The 12,724-nt window shown below is 53.0% G+C and overlaps 1 protein-coding gene across 2 annotated transcripts in view; it reads right to left on the minus strand.

The window, feature by feature from the left end:
* Positions 1-4,704: 4,704 nt before the first annotated feature.
* DENND2A (DENN domain containing 2A) overlaps positions 4,705-12,724 on the minus strand; it is a 58,365-nt gene continuing 50,345 nt past the window's right edge. For both annotated transcript variants that reach the window (XM_048300965.1, XM_048300964.1), the window contains 6 exons: positions 10,890-11,067; positions 10,041-10,082; positions 8,581-8,698; positions 7,181-7,420; positions 6,280-6,366; positions 4,705-5,425 (listed from right to left, as the gene is read on the minus strand). In XM_048300965.1, the coding sequence (XP_048156922.1) occupies positions 5,394-5,425; positions 6,280-6,366; positions 7,181-7,420; positions 8,581-8,698; positions 10,041-10,082; positions 10,890-11,067 (697 nt within the window). In that variant the 3' untranslated portion in view covers positions 4,705-5,393. The remainder of the gene's footprint in view (positions 5,426-6,279; positions 6,367-7,180; positions 7,421-8,580; positions 8,699-10,040; positions 10,083-10,889; positions 11,068-12,724) is intronic.

The following is a 12,724-nucleotide window of genomic DNA, read 5'->3' on the forward strand; positions in this document are numbered from 1 at the left end:
CATGTGTGTACTTGGCACAGGGTGGCTGTGGCAGAAATGTGCTGGGATGTTTGGGAACACAAGGGAGGGGGAATGGGGCCCACATAAGCACTTGGGTTTGCTCGCGAGCTGGGAGGTGGGACACAGCAGGGGCGGGGGAAAAGAGCTGTGCCCCCAAGGTATGTCCCTGCACTATAAAAATTACTTCAGCTGGATCCAGAGTTAGAGGAAAAAAGCAGCTTCCACCTCTGCTACTGACTCCGACAGCCTTGTCCAGGCAGGAGGACCCTGAGCAAAGGCAGGACTTGAGAATGAAGGTCCAGGCACTGACAGTCACCATGCTCCTCCTGGTGCTGCTGTGCTCAGCCCCAGCACCATCTGGGGTGCTGGGGAGCCAGGCCAGCAACCTGGAGAGGCAGGCAGGGGCTGGGGGCCCTGAAGAAGTCCCTTGGCCACCTGGAGATGGAGGGAACAAGGTGCCTGGGCAGGGCTCAGAGAGGAGCCATCCTCTGGCCAGTGCATGGAAAGTGATGAGAGAGGCACACCCCAGCTCCAGGTCCCCCAGCAAGGCCACGGCCAAAGCCCTCCTGGGCAGTGGGGAGCAGGTTCTCCCTGGCAAGCCCTGGGGGCTCCCACTGCAGCCCTCCCGCAGCAGGATCGCGAGGCTGAGCCACCACCTGAAGGACTACGGGAAGTTCAACAGTGACACGGTAAGCACAGCCTGTCCTTGGTCAGGAGGGAGAGGGTTTGTGGTGGGTGTTTGCAGGGTGAGCAGGGTGAGCAGAGGTACCAGTCAGGATCAGACAGGACTGAGGGCAGCAGGAGCAGGTGCTGAGCATGCCATGATCCCACAAACATCAGGTAGAAAATGTGTTTTCAAAGGCCATTCCTTGTAAGCTGCATGTAAATGTACCAGTCATAGCATGGCCTCACAACACAGCGTGGCTCTCTCTGGGTGCTGAGAAGGGAGCTGGGCAGTGGCACCCCCAGAACCCCAGCTGGTACCTGGCAAGGCTTAGAGCAGAGCCGATGGCTGTGAGTGCAGGTGGTGAGCAGCTCAGGAGGAGGGTGCAGGTCTGGCTGCAGTTGTCCCCATGTGCTGCCCTCAGAGCTGCAGGGACAGTCCTGCTTGAGCTCCAGCCCCTGCAGTGTTCTCCAAAGCCTCGTGTTCACTCCCTGCAGTGCTAACAAAGCTCTCCGAGCTCTGCAATGGGGCACCATGCCCTGATGCCCCGATGGGCACAGCTCCTTTCAGCATTGCCCTGAGGGAGGCACAGCCTTTCTCTGCCCATGGGAAATCTCCTCCACGGGCTCAGCACAGCATCCCACAGAAAACCAACTTCTCCTTTATCAAACCCAAACTGCACTTTGGTGGCACACAAGTAGACCTTGCCTTAACCATGAAGTGCTGGGTGATCCTGCACCAGGTGCCACTCAGCAAAAGAGCAGAGGCACTGGAAGGGTGTGTGTTGTGGCTGTGGGGGACAGCTTAGTGTGCTTTCAGCCAAAACCAGTAATGAACTGCCCCTGGAAGTGCTTCCTTGGGCCCCAGCTTCTCCAGCTCCTTGCATGAAGCTGCTGCTCTAGACCCTGGTGAGCTGCTTGTCCTGCTACTGCAGAGTGATGATGCAGCTGTGACTGGGCTGCTCCCAGGCTGGGCATGGCTGCCACGGGCATTGCAGCCACCACTTTCCCTCTCACTGCAGCACTCCTGCCACAGCATCCAGTCCCGGCCCTGCCAGAAGCCCTCTGACTGTGGTGGCTGCCTGGGGCTCTACACCTGCAAGCTGCCTGCTGGCACCTGCAGCCTGAAATCCGTCTCCAGGCAGAGAGGTAAGTTCTAAGTCCCTTGGCAACTGGCCCCAGGGATCCCCACATGCAGCAAAGTGCAAGCACATGCCTTTGGCTGCACTACTCCAATCCCAAGTCTGACTGCCCCGTGCAGGGCTGGGTTTGGTCTCTTGACTGCCCAGGGCTATCTGTCTGTCCTGCCAGCAGTAGCTACAGAATGAACAACTGCGTGCTGGATGGGACATTCCAAAATGTTTCTGTGAGGGCTGGGATTTGACAGGTGGCCTGAGCTATTGCAGGACACCAACAGCCTGTGCTGGAAAACCAAGGAGGGGTACAGGGCTTGGGATTTTGCCAGTAGCTTGGGAGTCAGCAAGTGCAGTCCTGCACATCATGGGCCCTGCAGAGCTGCTTGCATTGGTGTGTGAGAACTGCTTAATTAGGCAGGAACTGTCAGGGAGCAGAGATCACACCTTTTAATGTTTAACCAGTGTCCTGGTTCTCCAGTAGCCTTTGGTAAATCCATACTGTCCCCACATTGGCCTCCTGCCTCAGTATGTTTGCCTACACCCACATGCACATGGTCATGGAATAGAAACCTCATCCAAGGCTACTATACACAGAGACCCAGCCCTGGTGCAGGAAACCACTGGTTGTGGCATGTACAGTAGGCAAGTTTAATGCTTTGGGGGTGCACAGTATAGTGTGTGTGTGTATAGCATATAGAGCATCCCCAGTGTATGGCTCTGTTCAGTCTTCTCTGGTCACCTGCTGCTGGCAGCCTCCATAGGAGGACACACAGACCCAGCACAGATGATCTTATGGCTTTTCTTTACAGGTGGCTTCCTCCAAAGCATACAGAGACCTTAGATGGGGAGTCAAGCTCATTTTGGTGCAGCACAGGTCAAAATAAAGCTGAAGAGGTTGTCCTGCAGCTGGAGATCAACACTTCCTGTCCAAGTTTGATTTTAAATCCTTAATGACACAGTTGTAAATGTTTCTTTCATTGTACTTCTCATGCTGCTGCTTTTTAACACCCTCTTTGGATTTTGTACACTGTGTAGGCTTGATTCCCACCTTCCTGAGAGTGGCCAATAAAAGCACTGAGTGGTCATGGAGCCCTGTGCTGCCAGAACCCCCTTGGAGCTCCCCAGTGAGACAAACAGGGCTGTTTCACAATAATTTGAGCCATTAGGATATTGTAGTAAAAGCTGCCAGTATCTCAGCATGCTCACACACAAACTCAAGCTGAGCTGAGCATTGGGCAGCCTGGGATCCCTCCCTGCTCCTTACCACTGCTCCTGCCAAGGAAGGCCAAGTCCCATGCTGTTGAAAACATCACTTAAGGAGAGGAATGTGGAGTCCCCAGGAACAGGCTTGGCACTGTGGGACCATGTAGGAGACCTGCTTCTGAAGGCTGGAGCTGAGCCACAGATCAGCTTTATTTAGCACCCCACAGAGCTTTGCAGGCATCCTGGCCACCTTTACACGTGTGGGGGTGCACCTCAGCTTTGCAAAGCCTCATAATGCTTCCATTAAAAACTCCTTCTAAAAAGAGAACCAAAGGACAGCATTTGATTCACCTCAAACCCCACTGCGGTTCCCTTCAGTGAGCCACCACCAGCTCCTGTGACTGTGAATGATACCAATTTTGTTCAGCACACCCGAGGGACAGCCCCCACACCCTCCACCTGGTCACCCCTGTGGGAGCCTGACCTGGGTGGGGGCAGGGAGTAAATGCTGCTGGCTTCTCTGAGCCCCTCTGTTGCTGCTTCCTCTGTCCCTGCACAGAAGTTGGGGGGCACAGAACTGCAGGTGCTGCTTGCCTCCCTCCTGCCTGGTGTGGCACCATGGCTCTCCAGCATTTACTGTGCCCACCACAGAACCTCAGAGAGGCTGAGGAGGCAAGGGACGCATGGAGGTCACCTGAGCCATGCACCTGCTCAAGCAGGGCTACCCAGAGCCATTTGCCCAACCTACCTGGTCCCCAGAGAGTAGCACATGTCACCATCTGCCCCAGTGCTCACCCCTCCACCCACACAGATACGTGCTCCTGCCACCACCCATCACAGCTCACTTCCTCTGTCCTCAAACACCACACAGGAAGAGGGGGCTGCTGTAGGAAACTCTGGAAATGCAGTTTTCAAGAGAGTCACAGAGCAGCACTGGACCCACTTCCTCTGCTCCAGTGTGGAATGGAGGTTAGGTCCTCTGAACCCCACTGCTAGTCAGAAAGGTCCTCTCACCTGGCAAAGCCCACAGACCACAGGAGCATGGGGATCATTTTCAAAACCTCTGAGTCTTGTGCAACTCAGTGTAGCACAGCTGCAGCCAAGGTACCTATATGCAGCTTTCACCCTGCAACCCCATGGCAGCTGGGAAAGAGACTGTCCTCCAAAGAACAGACTCAAGGATGCTCCAGGTGCTCTTGACCCTGCCCTCACAAGCAGTGCAAGTGTAACAGCTTTTATGCCAGCTGCAAAAAAGCCCTCACCCTGCCTCAACCTCCACTCGACTTCCCTGACACCTCCTCACCGAAGGAGGTCACCACAGACAGAGGAGAGGCGAGCAGGAGGCCCTACCTCCTCCCCAGCCAGGAGCACAAAAGGCAGCAGCAGACACTCTGGCCTTGCCTGTTTCCTGCTGTGTTGCCCAGCAGCAACACCCATGAGAGGAGAGGGAGAGGCCATCTGACCTTCAGGAAGCAGGTCTCCCAGACAAGATCCTGCAGGTGAGCTCCAGCTTGGGCTCCCCCAGCAAGCAGCCAGGTGAGGGAACAAGGCCACCCAGCCTCTGTGACTCACAGGGAAGCTGAGGGCCTGGCCAAGTCATGGGTCCAGCTGCTTGATGTCCTCTCTGGCTCATGCTTGGTGCTAGGTGGGATGGTGGGAAGACACAGCTCATCCCTTTCCACAAAAACAACATGGATCCACGTGCCTTTTACACAACTCGCTTTTAATTACGCTGCATGAGGAAAGGCCTCTCCTCGTGCCAAGACTCCCTGGTACAGCCACCCAGGAGCTGGCTGGCCCATCAAGTCCTCAGTAGGTTTAGTGGTTCCCCCTCACCCTTTTCTCTTGCTTGGATGCCCTCCTGGTCAGTTCACATCATCCCTGAAGCCCTCAGTGTCCTTGCTTTGCAGAGACCTACTTTCACACATCTCTGTTGTTCCCCTCCACGCCTGAGCTCTGCCTTTGCTCAGTCCCATGAGAGTCCCGCTTCGGCCTCCTGCAGCACCAGGCAGAGGGGAGGCAGGCCAAGACTCATTGGTTAATAATTGTTCTAACCCCAATATAAATAGAAAAATACAACCAAATAAAGAATTGACTAGCTAAGAGATCCAATCCGCCGGGATGCCTGCAACGTGCTAGTGCAGAGTTCAGAGAGAGTGCTTGGTCCAGTGCTTGCTACTGTAGACATCCAGAAACGTGTCCCGGCAGCCCCGCAGCCATCCCATCTTCCTGCAGCACCACAGGTCTGTGCAGCGCGTCCCAGCCGTGGCCAGCGTGCCCAAGGCTGCTGGCTCCTGGGAGCAGGCTGAGTGGGAATGGTTGGTAAGTCCAATCTATTGCTGCTAAATGGTAAAGCCATTCTCTTCTGTGGAACGAGGATGTGCTTCGCTCTTACTTTTTGTGGAGGAATTTCATTTTGCTGCCTGTACAGACAGAGAAAAGCAAATGGACTCCCCACAGCGATAGGCAAAACAAGTGTCATTTCCCACCACCTCTGGCCTAGGCAGTGAACTGGCCCTGCTACCATCCAGGCTCCTTGTCCACAGGCAACTGCTCTGCAAAGGTGGAAGCAGGGGCCTGCAGAGCTCTGCCCATTCCCTGGGAGCAGTGCTGCAAGCTGGGACCTTGTGAGCCCCCAGGCACACCCTCCAGAGCCCATTTGCCCAGCAGTGCTGGAAGGTGCACTAAGCTCACCTGGCCAGAGCATGTGTGGGCAGGGCACACCAGCCCCTCAGGCACTGCTGCTCTTAAATGGCCAAGAACAGAAAAGAGAGCCAGGGATGTGATCTAAACACCTGACCAAACTCAGCCACAGTGTCCAATAACTTATGCAAGGACTTCTAACCCCAGTCTGGAGCTCTTGTCTAGTTCCCCTTACAGTGGAAAATAGATTCAATCTTAGAATACTCCTGGGCAATTCCCACTGCTGATCCCTAGGGGCAAATGTGAAGGCAATGAAAACTGTGTCAAGCCCCCCATCAGGACCTGCAGCCACCATCCCCCAGTCACTGGTTGCTCCATTGCCTCCTCAGATCCACCTGTCTCCTTTAGAAGACATGGATACAGCTCATGGCCCAATCTTTGGTTCTCCACCAGCCTCCAGACAGTGACTGACCAGGGCCAGAGCCAACAACGTGCCAGCACAGGGATACATGGCACTGGATGCCACACATCGTCACTAGCCCTGTCACCCTTGGGCAGCTTCTGTGTTGCCCAGCCTGAAGGCAACAAGAAGCCCAGCCCTCCTGAGAAGCCAAGGGTTTTGCTGGTTCTTTACCTAGGCCTTTCAGGAACCTATTGACTCCACTCTGCTCCCCACTGGGAAGTGTTTCCAGGTACTCCTGAGCCCGTACCTCGAACAGACCTGCAGAAAGAAAGAAGTCAACAGCTTCTATTTTGTGTCTCTATAAATCCAAGTAAGAATGCCCACCTGAAAGTGTACTGTCCCAGCTTACCCACACATTATTGCACAGGAGAGGGAACAACTCACCCCACCTCCTCCATCAGCTGAGCCCAGATCTGGCACAGAAGCTTTGGTCTGCCCCCTCCCTGAGCTGCTGTACCTTGCTCAGGGTACAGAATGTACCTCCCTTCATTCTGCTGTGAACACAGCTAAGTCCAGGGAGTGACATCATCTGAGGAATCATCATGCAGAATTTACCTCTTTTACTCAGCCGCCTATTCAAGCATCCCCTGCTTATTAATGCTTGGGAGGAAGCTGCTAAGCCAGCACTGAGCAGCTGCAGGGATAAGAAATTTCAGCTGCCAGTAGAGCCCTTGGGACTGCGGAATAACAGGAGTAAAACCACAGGAGCAGCTCTGGGAAGGAGATGAGCATCCAAGCTTTCTACTTGACAAAAGAACCATGACCAATCCAGCCCATTCTTCCTCTAGACACAAGAAGAGGACATGAGGGACTGCAAGAACAAATGTCATTCCACACTGGAATTCAGTGTAAAATGGAAGAGGTACACACGTGGAGGATACTGCAAGGGTGAAAGGCGCTGAAATCCCAATCCCAACAAGAAACCACCAGATTCCCTCCAGTGTTCCTGTACAGACACTGCAGCCTGCAGCCGTGGAACTGGGGATGGAGGTGGCGGCTGGGGAGCATCTCCGTGCTCTCGTAGGAGCAGCAGCAGTTTCCACCACAGCAGAGCCCAGTTGGAGCCCCTCACCTCTGACCCCCTGCTTCCGCAGCTCCCGCTCCTGAATGAAGCCCCCAAACATCTGTGTCTCCATGAAGACCTCCAGGAAGCGTCGGAGGCTCTTGGAAGAGACAGATTTGCGGAAAGCCTCACGCTGCAGGGTCCGCTCCTCTCGCTCCGTGGGGGTCAGGAAGAGGGAATAGTGGCCCACAATCTCCACAAAGAAACGGACAAAGGCCTCGGACACCACCTCGTTCAAAGGGCTGGTTTCTAAGGAAAAAATAAAGAAGCAGTGGTGAGGACAGTGCTGTAAGGATGTGCTAGGAAAATCCCTGGGTAAAAATTCCCTGGCTTTTTTTCAGATCCAGCCCGAGCAGAAAAAGCTGCTCAAGAGAGACAGCCTCCTAGGAAGTGCTTGCCATGGGAGTAGACCAAATTGCTACTACTTTGAAAGATATCAAGCTTTGTTTTGGTGCTCACTTCTCTCTAGTGGGATGGGGGAGAGAATCAGAAGAGTAAAAGTGAGAAAACTTATGGGCTAAGATAAAGAGAGTTTAATGGATGAATCTAAAACTGTGCACGCAAGCAAAGCAAAATAATTGATTTATTCAGCAGTTCCCATGGGCAGGCAGGTGTTCAGCCCTCCCCAGGAAAGCAGGGCTCCAGTACATGTGCCTTGGGAAGACAAAATGCCCTATTTCCAAATGTTCCCCCTACTTCCTCCTCCTTCCTGCAGCTTTCTATGCTGAACATGACTCCATGTGGAACATCCCTTTGGTCAGCTGGGGTCAGCTGTCCTGGCTGTCTCCTCTCCACTCCTTGTGCACCCTCAGCCCACTAACTGGTGGGGTGGGATAAGAGGCAGAAAGGTGTTGGCTCAGCACAAGCTCTGCTCAGCAACAGCTAAAACATCCCTGTATTATCAACACCATTTCCAGCACAAATCCAAAACACAGCCCCAAACCAGCTGCTATGGAGAAAATGAACTCTGTCCAAGCCAAAACCAGCACACTCTCCGGGCTCCTCTGCACCAAGGAGATGCCCATACTGTCCCCCTAAGAGGGCTGTCTCAGCCCATGAGCCACATGGCCATCGCCGAGTCTGCAGCTCTGCAGGTGATTGTCCCCTGGAGGGGCCTGCATCACTCACGGCAGAGAGAAGCCTAAGAAACCCCTCTGAAAAGGAGTACAGGTGTTCCCTGGAATTGTAAGGGAAGGACAGAGCTGGGAAGGGATAAGTACTGTTGCTCTTCACACAGAGAACTGCCCCCTGTGTGATGGAATATTTCATATAACTTAACCAAAATCCTGATCTGCCTCCAACACCTGTGGTGTTAAATTCAATACAAGTCTAGTTCTCCTCTAAGAAGTGACAGACAAAAAATGGGCAGGAAAAGACATGGTTTTAAGCTGAAAGGCACTGTGCTTTACCCTGCTTGCCATTGACAGGGCCCTCCTCCTTGTCGCTCGCCAGCTCATTCCTCTGCTCCAAAATGTGTTCTAGGGCGGCCTGCAGCTTGCGGGGCAGGATGGAGTCCTCATCTTCCATCTGTAAGACAGAGCCAACTCCTCAGGAACTGGGGCTGGGACAAAACCTTCTCCTACCCTGTCCCTAGCACAGCAGGGGGAGTACTAGAAATGAACCGTGAGGAGAGGGAGAAGGCATAATATGCTTGGCACATTCCCAGCACCACCCAGCGCAGTACTATCAAGAAGCACAAGAGGAAGGAGAAAGGGGGTATCTTTTTCTAAATATTCCCCTGTTCTGGAGGAATTTTAGATGCCTCACCCGAGAGGCTACTGGGCAGGGCTCACCCATGGCCCCACCATCCGCCCACGAGCACTGGCCGCACCACGAAGAGGAGGTGTCTGAACAATGCTGGCACATGGCCAGGTGAGCAGAGCCCCTGCTCAGGCACCGATCCTCTTACGCAGGCATAAGGAGTTCTCAGGCAGCAACGGAGCCAAGGAACTGCCAGTGACTGTGCAGAGCTCCTACCAGCCCTGGCTGAGTCGGCTGATTTAGCTTAAACCTCCAGAGGAGAGGTGCAAGGTAAAGCATTACCCCAGAGCTAAGGCAGCTGGCAGGCGAGGACTGGGGGAGGGCTTGGCCTTCACCCACACGCTGCTCCCTGCAGCAGGAGGAGCACTCATCCCATCTTAGTCATGGGGCTGAGGCACGGCAGAGAGCGATGCTGCCAGCACTGCTCAGTGATCTGCCAAAGAGCTCTGGGAAAATGAGCTTCCTGGGCCAGGAGTATGTTTGCTCATTTATCCTCTTCCCCTCCTCCTCCCCTTCTCACTCATCCTCTCCACAACAAAGGGAAGGGAAAATCAGCAGACAATGTTGCCTACAGAGCAACAGACAGTTCCCATGTACCACCTTCCTGTTTCTGACCCATCCATCCAGTGCAAGGACCGGAGTGAGGAACCACAAGCTCCTGAGGCAGTAAGGATTTAAAAAAATCATCAAGGCTCCCTTCCCACTCAGGGCAGAGGATGTGATGGGAGATGGACTGACGGACGCAGGCTGGAAGAGCTCCCACTGCTTCCCAGCAGACAGTGCTGAGCCAAGGCCTTCCAGCTCTGTCCTCTGCCTTACAGGATAACACTTAAGGATCCACAGGGCTCAAGTGCCACCATTTCTTCTCTTACAATAATTAAACAAGAAAGAGGTAATTCCCAATGATTTATTCCTCAAGAGCTGTGGTTTGGGACGCTGATGTTACATATATACACAGCAACCCCTATAACACTGCCAACCACAAGTCCTGCCTCGGTTTTTGAGTAGGGAGAAAGTGATCCATCCACCCAGGCAGGTCAGCAAACACAGGTGGAGGTAAGTTATGTAGGAAAAAGGGGAGAAAAGGGTATGAAATAGCTCTGCTCACCTGTCTCAGAAACCGGTTATTTACAAGGTCAACAACGAGGACCTAAGAATGAAAGAGCAAGAAATAAAATGGGAAGTAATTATTTCCATCATCAGAGTTTATCTTAATCTGTAACTGCTCTGGAGGAAACACTTCAGCCTTGTCCCTGCTCCTCCTACCCACCACTGCTGCTGGAGGAGGAACCCAACATGACCCAGGAGCAGAGTCCTTGTTGTGGCTTTCTGGGATATCACCACAGCACAGCTTGGACAACAGGAGGCTGTGCTCCAGGCCCAGCCCACCGCTCCTCACTGCACAGCGGGGTCAGAGCTTCAGCCTTTCTCCCTGTGTGCAGCACCACTTTCTCCTGGGTGGCAGGGAGGGAAATCCCTCCCTCACCACGTTCAGCCTTGCTGTGCTCACCCTTGTGCACCAGGAATCCAATTCTTAGTTAATTATTGCTATCACGAGGCACCTGTGTTAACCCGAGGGGCAGCTATCCTGGCCAGGCTGTAGCAATCACGCTTTAAGACTGACAGGCTTTGCACATGGCCCCTAGACAGCACTATGCAGAAACCAGCACAAACTTTAATAAAACCATCTCCTATGGGCAGCAGCCCCACAGTGGGGGATTCCAGCCCCCTGCCTTCCCAAGCTGTGGCCATGGCAGAACACAGACCTTTGTCTCCCCGGGGGAATGTCTGCCTCTGCCCTTACCCCACGCTCACGGCAGCCAGAGGACGAGAGCTCTGCTCCCTGGCACTGCCAGCTGCCAGGGCAGGCTCTGAGAGCAGCCTTTCTGGGACAGAAGACAGCTCAGCCCATGGGAAGCACCCTCAAGTAAGGCCATGGTGTGGATGCAGAGCTCACCTCCTCCACTGGCAGCTCCTTCAGGCGGGGCAGGGAGCTGGAGAGCAGGCCGATGAGGAAGGGGGTGGGCGAGCACACGATGTCAATCATGGAAGGCGGCAGCACAGGGATGTAGGTGTGCTGCCAGGTGAAGGGGTACAGGAGGGCCACCGTGGCGTGGCAACACTTGGAGAGAGTGCTGGAAGACAAAACACAACCAAGGACAACGGCTGGTCAGTCAGGGAATGAGGGGTGCTTCCTAGAAATCAACTGTTCCCCGATTGATCTCCCTAATTACTAGGGGCTTCCCCACATTTCTGACCACATTTTTCAGCTTCAGAAGCAATGACTTCTGAAAGATGACCCCAGTCCACACCCATATGACAAGAGATGGGTCCCACAGAATCAGAGATCTGCTGCTCCAGTGTCCTCATGGAAAATATCAGACAAACTCGGCATCTTCTATGCCACTGCCTTTCCTTGGAGAAATGAGTTTATTCTCCCACAGCTCTCTGGTAGGAGTCAGGCAGGATATCCAGTTAGCCATGGCAGAGCTTGCCACAGGGCATCAGTTATTCATCTATTCTGGGTCTGGAAGCATTTTTATGTGTCAAGGGAGGGGGAAGGCTTGCTGCTATAAACCCTGTGTGTATAACATCATTTTGTTTTACCAGTATCCACTAAAGGAGGGGAGCTAGAGGAGGGCATCTGGTGCAGCATGGAGGAGTCATGTAGATTTATTGCTGATTTGAGAGGGAAGGGGTTTGATGGGTGTGGACTTGAGTTTGCTCTGAAAGTGAAGCCTGCTTTCCCTCCCCTCCCCACTCCAGTTAAGTTTGGTGGAAGTGCATCCTTGTGCTGAATCACTAGGGCACGCTGAGCAGAGTGGTGGGGCTGGGGGACAGCTGGCTGGCTTCCATCACGTAAACTCAGTTTAGCAGAACAAAACCGTAGTTGCTGGGACACCAGTGTGACAGTACAAAGTAATCAGGCAGCAAACATTGGTAAACACATGACACTTTTTGGAGATAAGGAGATCCCAGGGGAGAGGCTGGAATCTGCTTAACCTGAAAATTTTATCTGGGACTGCAACAGGTGGGGAACTGGCACTTGGGAAAGATGCCTGGGAGGTGTCTGAGAAAGTCTCTTCACAAAATGGGGACAGTTCTCTCTCCCTTCGCTCCCAGAGGGTTGTCTTTTGTTAAGGGGATACTCCGTAAAAACAGAGGAAGAGCCTTCAAAGGCTGTGTAACAGACTGGTAGCTTTAAGCCTTTAAATGGGAAAAAACTTTCAGTTCCACATCCTTGTTTGGGAAGGTTTGAGTGTATCCCCCTCCCTTGTCTGCATTCATTCCTCCAGGCTGCCTCTCTGTTGCTGCTCTCCAGCTGTGCCTGCCACCATCAGCAAGCCCACACCTTGCTGTGTCTATCACAAAGGCAAGGTAGATAATGAATCTGAGAGAAGCAAAATTAAAATAATGAGAAAACACAGACCTAGCAAGAAACAGAAACACTGAAAAAAAAAACAACCCCAGAAAAAAAGTGGGAATAATATCAAAGTAGATGATTGTTGTTGTACCTTTCATACAAGCTAATCTTGAAAGGAACTGCAACAAAAGCGAATGTGTCATCTTAGAAGTGCACTCCAAGCTAATGAGATCCTTTAAAACCATCTCCTTCAAAGCTGTGCTACTCATACATTTCAGGTCATGTTAGCAGATAGAAAAGCAGGAGCTTCTCTTCCTCTCCATTACTGCAGAGCGTACTTTCCACTCCTCGATTTCTGACTGATAATAGCCCTGGTAATAGCAGCAGCAGCATAGCGAAAGCTGAAAGAACTGCACCTTTCATCACTT

Source organism: Corvus hawaiiensis, chromosome 4 (genome assembly GCF_020740725.1).
Source record: "Corvus hawaiiensis isolate bCorHaw1 chromosome 4, bCorHaw1.pri.cur, whole genome shotgun sequence".
In the NCBI taxonomy this organism is placed as follows: Eukaryota; Metazoa; Chordata; class Aves; order Passeriformes; family Corvidae; genus Corvus; species Corvus hawaiiensis.